The sequence below is a fragment of the Rissa tridactyla genome, chromosome 1, assembly GCF_028500815.1.
Source record: "Rissa tridactyla isolate bRisTri1 chromosome 1, bRisTri1.patW.cur.20221130, whole genome shotgun sequence".
NCBI classification, from domain to species: Eukaryota; Metazoa; Chordata; class Aves; order Charadriiformes; family Laridae; genus Rissa; species Rissa tridactyla.
The window spans coordinates 144443562-144453208 of record NC_071466.1 but is presented as its reverse complement, the minus strand read 5'-3'; the positions used below and the strand labels follow the sequence as shown (position 1 = coordinate 144453208).

At 41.9% G+C, this 9647-nt stretch overlaps 1 protein-coding gene across 1 annotated transcript; it reads left to right on the top strand.

Annotated features, from left to right (window-relative positions):
- The first annotated feature begins 462 nt into the window (after nt 1-462).
- MED21 (mediator complex subunit 21) lies at nt 463-8737 on the top strand. Its single transcript, XM_054189238.1, has 4 exons — nt 463-604; nt 953-1067; nt 4071-4171; nt 7514-8737. The coding sequence occupies exons 1-4, from the start codon at nt 563-565 to the stop codon at nt 7688-7690; spliced, it is 435 nt and encodes a 144-aa protein (XP_054045213.1). The 5' UTR covers nt 463-562; the 3' UTR covers nt 7691-8737.
- The last annotated feature ends 910 nt before the right edge of the window (nt 8738-9647 follow it).

The following is a 9647-nucleotide window of genomic DNA, read 5'->3' as shown; positions in this document are numbered from 1 at the left end:
GACCTTAAAGATCATCTAGTTCCAACTAGACGATCAACTAAAGATCAACTAGTTCTAACTGCCCCCTGTGGCAGGGGGGTTGCAACCTGCCACTAGACCAGGTTGCTCAAAGCCCCATCTACCCTGGCCTTGAACGCTTCCAGGGATGGGTCATCCGCAACTTCCCCACGCAGCCTGCTCCAGTGAATAGACGTTGCTGCTGGGTGGCTGCACCCACCGCGCTTCTGCCAGCTTGGCCACAAGAAACTCCTTGAGGTCTCCAGCCCAGCTTCCCCCTCCAAACCGGACTATGGCCGATACTGGAGCAGATTAACCATGGTTTCGTTTCGTTTCGTTTTGCCTCGCCCTGCCGCCCCCGGTGCCGCCCCGGCCCCGCCGCCCGACCGGAAGTCGGACCGCGGCTCCTCCCGGCCTGCAGGGGGCGCGCCAGGCCCGCCCTGCCCCAACGGAAGGAGGCCCGCCCCGCGCCACGCCCCTCCCCGCCCACCCAACATCCAGGCGCCCTATTGGCTGCGGCGGTTGCTGCGCGGCCGCTCAGGTCGGGGGTGGTGGTGGCGGCGCCATGGCGGATCGGTTAACGCAGCTGCAGGACGCGGTGAACTCGGTGAGGCGGGCGTCGGTCTCTGTTCTCCCTCAACATCCGTCATTCTTCTCACCGGCGGGAGGGAAGGCCGGTGCTGGGTCACAGCCTCTTCCGCCCGCGCAGCCTCTGCCGCCGCGCCCGGGCTCGGCCGCTGCGTGTGTGAGGTGGTACCGTCCCTCTCCCCGTCCCGCCGTCCCCTACCCGCAGCCCCGGGGGGCATCGCCACTGGCCGTCAAGGGCTGCGGGGGTGTGCGCCCACCTAACGCCGGGGTGGGGATGGGCTGCTGCCTGAGGTCCGCTGGGAAACAAAATAAAATTGAAACGGTTTTTAGTGGTGAAATAAATTAACCATCCCTTTACTACTTGCAGCTTGCAGACCAATTCTGTAACGCCATTGGAGTGTTGCAGCAATGTGGCCCCCCAGCCTCTTTCAGCAACATCCAGACTGCAATAAACAAAGATCAGCCTGCTAATCCAACAGAAGGCAAGCCTTTCTTTCTGCATCTCCTAACAAACTGTGAACACGTTCTGATATAGTATGCTCTATAATACGAAATTTGTGATTTACTTCATGCTCAGCAAACAATTCCACTAGTAACTGGAGGAGTGATTGAAGTTAAGCTATAAATTGATGTCAGCTGCACTTGCTTCATAAGATTGTGATAGCAGAAATGTTGGTGGCTAGTCACGAGCAGTGTTCTGCAGGGCTCAGTACTGGGGCTGGTTTTGTTTAATATCTTTATCAATGACCTGGATGAGGGGATTGGGTGCACCTTCAGTAAGTTTGCAGATGTCACCGATTTGGGCAGGAGTGTCAGTCTACTTGAGGGTAGAAGGTACTGCAGAGGGATCTGGACAGGCTGAATCAATGAGCCGAAGGCAATGGTATGAGGTTCAACAAGACCAAGTGCTGAGTCCTGCATTTGGGTCGCAACAACCTCATGCAGCACTACAGGCTTGGGGAAGAGTGGCTGGAAAGCTGCCTGGCAGGAAAGGACCTTGGAGTGTTGCTTGACTGCCGGCTGAATATGAGCCTGCAGTGTGCCCAGGTGGCCAAGGCGGCTAACAGCATGCTGGCCTGTATCAGGAATAGTGTGGCGAGCAGGACTAGGGAAGTGATCATCCCCCTGTACTCAGCACTGGTGAGGCCCCACCTCGAATATTGTGTTCAGTTTTGGACCCCTCATTACAAGAAAGACATTGAGATCCTGGACTATGTCCAGAGAAGGGCAATGAACCTGGTGAGGAGTCTGGAGAACAAGTTTTATGAGGAGCAGCTGAGGGAGCTGGGCTTGTTCAGCCTGGAGAAAAGAGGCTGAGGGGAGACCTTACTGCTCTCTACAACTACTTGAAAGGAGGGTGTAGAGAGCTGGGGGTTGGTCTCTTTTCCTGAGTAACAAGTGACAGGACAGAGAAAATGGCCTCAAGTTGCATCAGGAGAGATTTAGGATGGATATTAGGAAAAATTCTTAAAGGGTTGTCAAGTATTGGAACAGGCCACTCAGGGAAGTGATTGAAGCACCGTCCCTGGAGGTATTTAAAAGACGGATAGACGTGGTGTGGAGGGACATGGTTTATTGGTGGTTTTGGCAGTGTTAGGTTAAGGGTTGTACTCGATGATCTTAAATGTCCCTTCCAGCCTAAATGATTCTATGACTTAAGTGTTAAGCAAGCATTATGTTTTATTTCTTATGCTGATTTCTTTGCATAGATACAGTAGCTCTACGGATATAAACCATTTTAATAGGACTGCTGCAAGAGGTTGTTATTGAGTTGTCCATTACTTCCAAGAAGTCTTCTAGGAAAGAATTGCATGAAATCATGTATGACTTTAAAAGTTTATGACATGTAGAATTTTAATTATTTGTGTTTCTCCATGTATGATCTGCTTATCTCCCTATTGGCATTTGTGGTTTTGTTGTTGGCTGTTTTGGTGGTTGTTGGTTTTTTGGGTTTTTTTGCGAGAGAAAAGAAACTGATCTAAGAGAAGCAAACTAAAAGTTCTCTCTGACTTGAGAATGTCAAGTTAGTGTTTAAATAACCATGCTATTCTAATCCTGAATCTTTCTTCTTCTTTTCTTTTTTTCCCCTTTGTTTTTTTTTCTCCTTTGAGAAGATTTTACATGTATCTTGTATCAGATTAGGTTTGTCTATTAGAATATCAGGGGAGACTAGTTTGGAGGGCAGCGATGCACTTTGTAGGACTGTTGAATACTAGTTCTTCATTGGTCTGTGGTGCTTTGCTCTCTGATACTGGAATTAGTTGGAAGAGCCAGCTGAAGGGCTTGTTTGCTTCGTCATCTTACTTGCAGCTGTCCCACATGCTGGCATCAGTGTGGTGCCAGGAGCTAAAAGCTTTGTTAAGGTCTTAAAATGATAGGTCATGACTGCTCTTTTGATTTGTTTTTTCCAAAAATTCTGAATATAGTGACTTCAGTAAAACCATACCACCAAGTTAGCGATGCTGATGAGGCAAAACAAAACTATCAGTTATGTGTCTTTAGCTATTCAAAGTCATAATAAGAAGGCCTTAAAACTCTTTACAGTTAAACCCTGTGGTGATCCTGATTAAGCTTGAAATGGATATGTTGGTTTTGTTGTTGGGGTTTTTTTAAGTTAAGTGTATCTTTGAGAATGTCAATCTCCTCTATAGAAAGTATTGCCATTAGAAAGTATTTTCTCTCTTGCTTCCACGAATCTTTCATGAACCAATCAACGTAACAAATAAGTAAGATCTTAAATTATAAATTGAAAAGGGCTGTTTCAATATTTTAGTGGTAGTAATGAACTTAATCCAAATTGAATGGATGGAATTCCATATGGAAGGGTTTTGTTTCTGGCTTATAGTGCCTCTTATTAAAAGTCCATGCAGTTCTTTCAATGATTTAGCAGCTAAATTAAGGTCTGTTATAAAACTCCAATTCTTGTCCATTTCTCAGGGGAAATTTAACTTTTTCTGTGGCTGAATAGGAATTCTTTTCTAAATTAAAAAAAAATATCAAATTCTTTCACTAATCATATGTTGCTTAACATGATTTAAATAATCCATCTGTTTGAATTGCTATCTTTACATCATTTCTAGTGTTCTTGGTTTTTTTGTCTAGTGGCAGATTTCAAGGCAAGGATTGACAAGTTAAATGAGTTTCTAGCTACTTCTCAATAGTTAATTTAGTTACTGGAACACTTAATGCTGGTATTACTATTTCTTAACTGGCTAACTGTGATGGAGTTCTAGTTATTTTCTCATCTGTACTAAGCCCAGCCCTTTCTATAAGCAGTTACCTTGTTTAATATAGGATTGCAATCAAATTACATTCATCTTCTAATATGGTTGAGTCCTCAACAATTGTGATACCATTGTTCTCTTCATGTAGGAGAATTTTCAACACCTGCATACTTAAAGTCTGTAGAATTTTCTGTGCTGTGAATGCAGAATTGTGCTTGCTTCTAATAATGTACTGAGTGGGCTCACTTTTCTGTTTTAAAGAGTACGCCCAACTGTTTGCAGCGTTGATTGCACGAACTGCAAAAGATATTGATGTTCTAATAGATTCCCTGCCTAGTGAAGAATCGACAGCAGCTTTGCAGGTAAGAGTGTTCTTAATTAAAATATCAAAACATAACTGAAGGCAAACTTCTTCCTTTTTTTAAACATATTTTTTACTCTCTAGGCCATGTAATCTTAAAAAATTATTTTAATGTAAGCCTGAATTTTTCATAAGGGTAGCTTGTGAGTACTTCATAGGCTTAGTGGAAAACATGAACTTGCATCTGATTCTAAAGAAGATTGTAAACAGTGAGAATATTTTAAACTTTTCTGTTAGAATGTTTAAAAAAAGAAGTGCTTTTATCATAACACCACAATACTGGAAACTGCTACCCCTTTTTTTCCCAAGCTGTTCAAATATTAGTACAAGAGATGCAACAGTACTGATGCATTGTGGGGTTTTTGTTGTTTTTTTTCCCCTTGGATAATCTTTCATATTCTTTCGGTCTTAGGAGGGCATTTCATTTTGTAGCTGCAGAGCCAACATTTGACTGAAGGCTTGTGTCCTTGCACAATGTGTCTGGCTGTTAAAGGGTTCGCATGGTATCCTTTAAGTTCTCTAGCTCTGTCACTTTTCAGTAATAGGGTGTCCTTCTTAGAACCATCTAGACAAACTGGCTGCTTTTGTTTCTTGCTCCTTCTCTCTTTAGACCACGGGTGCTCTAGGAGGAGCTTGAGAACAGACAGCAGCTACTGGCCAGACATCTATTAGCAGGTGCAGCCAGTATCACAAACTCCATTCCCTACTTTACCAGAGCTGAACTGCTGCAAACAGCGTGTGAACACTTTCAGAACGCTCAACAGTTTCTCATTTCCAAAAAATGCTTTTGATCCACAGTTCAAAGAATGCTACTCTATGGGGTTTTTTTTCTGTTTTTTCTACATATCTTAAATAGCATCTTTTTTTTTTTACTATAACTTCTATATTTACATCAAGTATTTTCTTTTTCGAATGCAACAAGGATGCAAAGAGTGTTGTTTCTCTCAGAACCCTGGAATTGCTTTAAGATCCCCTGAAGGTTTTACACCTAGGTTGGTCATCTGTGGCTATTCAAAGGCATTTTACAAAAGACTAATGATAGAGGTGCTCGCTGGGCCAAATACCAATAACTTGACAGTGACATCACATTTGGTTTTAAACAGATGAGGTTAAATTTGGAAATGTTTCTAGTCACAATAATTGCTGAACATGCTAATTGGGCCCGTTAACACTGGCATAATTTCATGTTAACTCCATGTTTAATAGCTTCAGACAGCTTTCCTGCTGCAGACAAATTACAGGCTTCCTCCATGACTGAGCAGGGTCTGATCATAGTGACAGCTAATGCAGGGAAAGCAGGGTGCTCCAGAAAAGAGGACCTGGTTATCCAGTAGGGTCGTGCTTTCCTTAGAGGTGATACTGGAATAGTTTCTTGCTCTCTTAATGCAGAATGTCGTTTCACAAAAATTTCTGATCTTTGCCATTTGGTGTGGTTTTGAGATAAGTTAGCTTGGATTCCATCACTCACTGATTCTAGTTTTGATTTTTATTTGCTGTTGTTTAATTTAGTGTGGTACTAAAGATAAATATTCTTACATTCTTTAAAAAGACTGTTTTGAGTGTGCTTGAAATACTGTAAAATTGTTGAGAAATGATAGATAAATACTTGGCTAATAGATATGTACTTAGGCTGATCTATTTTTTATACTAAGGTTGTCTTGGTATGTGTTTCAAATCTGTCCTAAATAATAAAAGGGACTGTTACACTAATGCCCAACACAATTTACCTGTGCCTTTTGAGTTCCCTTGTGGTGAAGTTGGTAGTATGTATTCCATCCAAATCTGCGGCTTACCTGCAGCCAGTTATTTAGCAACTGACACTCGGGTAACTGAGCTGGATTCTAAATTTCAAACTTTCACCTGTTGCTGTCCTCCTTCTCTAACCCTTCCTCCAAGGACTATCAAGTCTTTCGTGCGTATATTAACCTTCACTAATGTCGTGGTTTTGGCCAAATTGGCCAGTGGCTGGCGACAGATGCTCCCCCCCAGCCTCTCGTGCATGGAGAGGAGGAGGAGAGATAGATTTACGAGTTTAGAAGAAACTAAACTACTTTAATTAAATATTAATAATAAAATAAAAAGGAAAATAATGAAATAGATACAGTATATACAAAACCATATTAAGCTCCCAGGATGATATCATTGGCAGGCACTGGGAAAGTGCCAGGCTGGACTCAGCGGCGGGTGGGAACTGGGTTCCACAGGTGGAGTCAGGAACACATGGATCGGGATCAAAGGCAGATGAACAGACAGGGTCTTCCTCAGACGTCAGCCAGTGAAGGAAGAGAGCTGACCCTTTGGTCCCTCAGCTTTTATACTGAGCGTGGGGCAGATGGGATGGAATACCCCTGTTGTTCAGTTTTGGGTCACCTGTCCTGTCCGCTCCTCCCCACAGGTGGGACCCCTCTGTGTCCCTCTCCTTCCAACCCTCCAATGGGGCAAATAACGAAATTAGCTGACCTTGGTTATAGCAATAACTATAAGCAAGAGCATATTCTTGCTTATACTGCATACCATTCCTTGGCACAAACTGTCTTATCACTCTGAATGAACCGTTTTAGACACAACATGCTGTTAATTTCAGAGAGTTAGAAGTGGCCTAGCTAAGAACTAAAAATTACTGAACATAAAGTTGGGTTCTGTTTTCCCTCAAACCAGGACAACTAAAGACATCAGTGCTGCAGAACAGCAGATGAATATGTGCATAGAATTTGCCAGCTAGTTTAAGCATGACTTCTTAAGGACCTGCATGTAGACCTGGATAACTGCTTTAAAAAAATATCAATTTGAAACTATTTTGTTTTGTCTTTTTTGTTATCAAGTCAGAACAAGTTTTAGTAGTTTTAAATTTGGCAAATATTTTAAAGTATTAAAATATTTTGAACTCAAAATGTTTTATTTCACTAAATTTTGTCTAATGAAAAGCAATTTGTTTGTGAAACAAAATATTGAAGAAAAAAGTTACAGAATACATTTTTGTCTGAAATACGCTATTTAACAGAAAGGTTTAAGTAAGTTATGTTTACATCTTGCTGAGCACCTTGCATTAAGGGAGTGAGGATAAATACTCACTTCTCATTTAGAAAAGCTGTACTGAGCCAAGAGTCTTAATATGAAAGAAGCTAACATCTCTCTCTGGTGGGGTTTTTTGTGTTTGCTCCATGTGGATATGCGCTGTTTTAGGCTGCAACCTATAATGCGTCGCTTTGAAGTTGCTAGTATGTAATTCAGGGGCTAAACATAGAATCTTCCTCTTTTCTAGAGAGCACTGTGTTCCTTCAGTAGCAAAGTCAGTTTTGTATTATATTTGAAGATCCTCACTTTTCTATCTTTTATTTTAAAGGCTGCTAGTCTGCATCGATTAGAAGAAGAAAATCATGAAGCCGCTGCCCGTCTGGAAGAGGTGGTTTATCGTGGGGATATGCTGCTGGAAAAGATACAGAGTGCACTGGCCGATATCGCCCAGTCGCAGCTGAAGACGAGGAGCGGGACGCACAGCCAGCCCCTGCCTGACTCATAGCGCCAGGGGGCAGCTCACCCCCGCAGAACCGGGCTGCGGCAAGCCGTGTTCGAAACACGGCTCGCTATCCGCAGAGAGCTCTAACACCCAGCCCGGCTCTTGAGGGACTCTCCGGTGCTCTCATCATCGGTAACAGCGTCTTTTATTAAAGCTCAAACTGCAGGTGTTGTATGAGAAACACTTCTATTGTAGAATCGGTCATTCTGTCCTAGAATTATGTGTCTCAATGTATGTTTCCTTGACTTAAAATACTAATTTCTGAGCTTTCTTTTCTGTTCATAAATATATCTGATTTCAGTCTGATTTGTTTTCCTCATTACAGAGGCCTTAGTCCCTAAAGGGAATTCAGGAGGAAAATACATTAGCATTTCTGTAATTTGTTCACTCCTACTTTCAAACTTTTATGTTCTTGGTGTATTTTTTTTGTAAGGCTAAAATAGAGACACGCTTGAATTTGCCACAATTCCATGGAGACAGCGCTAGACAATGATGTGAATACAGTGGTGGCCATCTGTTTTAATTAACAGAACTGGTAATTAAACATTTGTATTACTACTTGGCTGGTTTACCACCCTTTGCAGAGCAAGTAAAGGGATAAGTAAACTTAAATGCTTGCAGAGTAAGTGTTCTTGCCATTGGCATCTCATTTAAAAAAAAAAAAAAATCTGCAGTATCTGATACTGGAATTTATTATTGTTTTGTAGTTCACAAATGTGTCTTTGACTCCATTATTGCCACTTCCACACTTACTCGTACTTGCTTGTGCCATTTCTCTGCTTCTGCTGGTATTCTGCATTCTTGGGGCAACTGGTGAATGCCTGTAGAGCAGACAGTAATGAGGAAGCATGGGATGACTGGGAAGAAATTAGCAATGAGGGAACTGAAAATAACTTATTATGTAATGTTGCTTTTCACTGTAAGCAGTGGCTGCCACATGAATGCTCTGATCGTAAGCAGCCAGAGGCCTGTTGGCCCCAACATGCCCTAGAGAGTTTTTTTGTTTTTTATCTTCACACACTGAATAAATTTTTGCCCCTTGTCTTAGGATTCTGGAAATACCAGCATCTCTTTCTATATCTGAAAAAGAAACATCAGATAACATAGGGTTCAATGCATGAGCATGGAGTTGAACTGTTAATCATTTTCTGTACTTTTGAGTTAGCAGCCTTGCATTTTTTTTAGGTTGCTGTTTATTGCTGCATATCTCCTCATTTCCTGATCAAAACTGCCTACTTCTATGTATCAGACATGCTGTCATTAACTTGAATGTTGCATGTGTAGACAGATAAGAGCAATTCAAATAGGTCTTTAGCGTGCTGATTCTTCAGCAATTAGATGCAGCCACTCACTAGACGGCACCAATGAAAGGAAGAGTATAACATGGCACAGGATACATCTTGTATACAGCCTGTTTTGAGGATTAAACAATACAAAGCTGTTCCTACCCGTAAGGAATACTAGAAGTGAAGTATTTAATCAGACTGGTATTTAATTAAATATTTAATATTAATTTTGTCAATTTGCATATCTGTAGTCATAAATTTAATCTGGTATTGTGAGGCTCTTGTTCTATCCAGCTTCCACAGAAGTAAAAACAACTGGGGAGCTGAACAGGCTACAGCACAGCCCCAGTTCTGTAATGGGGTTATTGAAAATAACTGGGCTGTGGTGATTTACTAAGCCGTGTAAACATGCCCATGAACTGACAGGCTTGAGGGGCCAGATTTTCATTTAAGTCAGTCATGAGGCCTATTTTTGGGTTTTTTTGTTTGTTTTTTTTTTCCTAGAAAAACTGCATCCAGTGCATCTCAGGTTGGTTCAGGGGTGAGGTGAATTATTTTATTGTTGTTTGCTTGCTTTTTAAACTAGTGGACTTAGAAAACTGAGAGTGAAATGTTTGAGCTTTGCTTGTGGAGGTTTTTTCTGTTGGGTTTTTTCTTTTTTTTAATGAGGTGTC

Excerpts from the sequence above, each read along its gene's own strand:
- MED21 (XM_054189238.1), top strand. The coding sequence starts at position 563 with ATGGCGGATCGGTTAACGCAGCTGCAGGACGCGGTGAACTCG. Across the intron at positions 605-952 it reads TGCAGGACGCGGTGAACTCG|CTTGCAGACCAATTCTGTAA; the intron begins GTGAGGCGGGCG and ends TACTACTTGCAG. Across the intron at positions 1,068-4,070 it reads GCCTGCTAATCCAACAGAAG|AGTACGCCCAACTGTTTGCA; the intron begins GCAAGCCTTTCT and ends TCTGTTTTAAAG.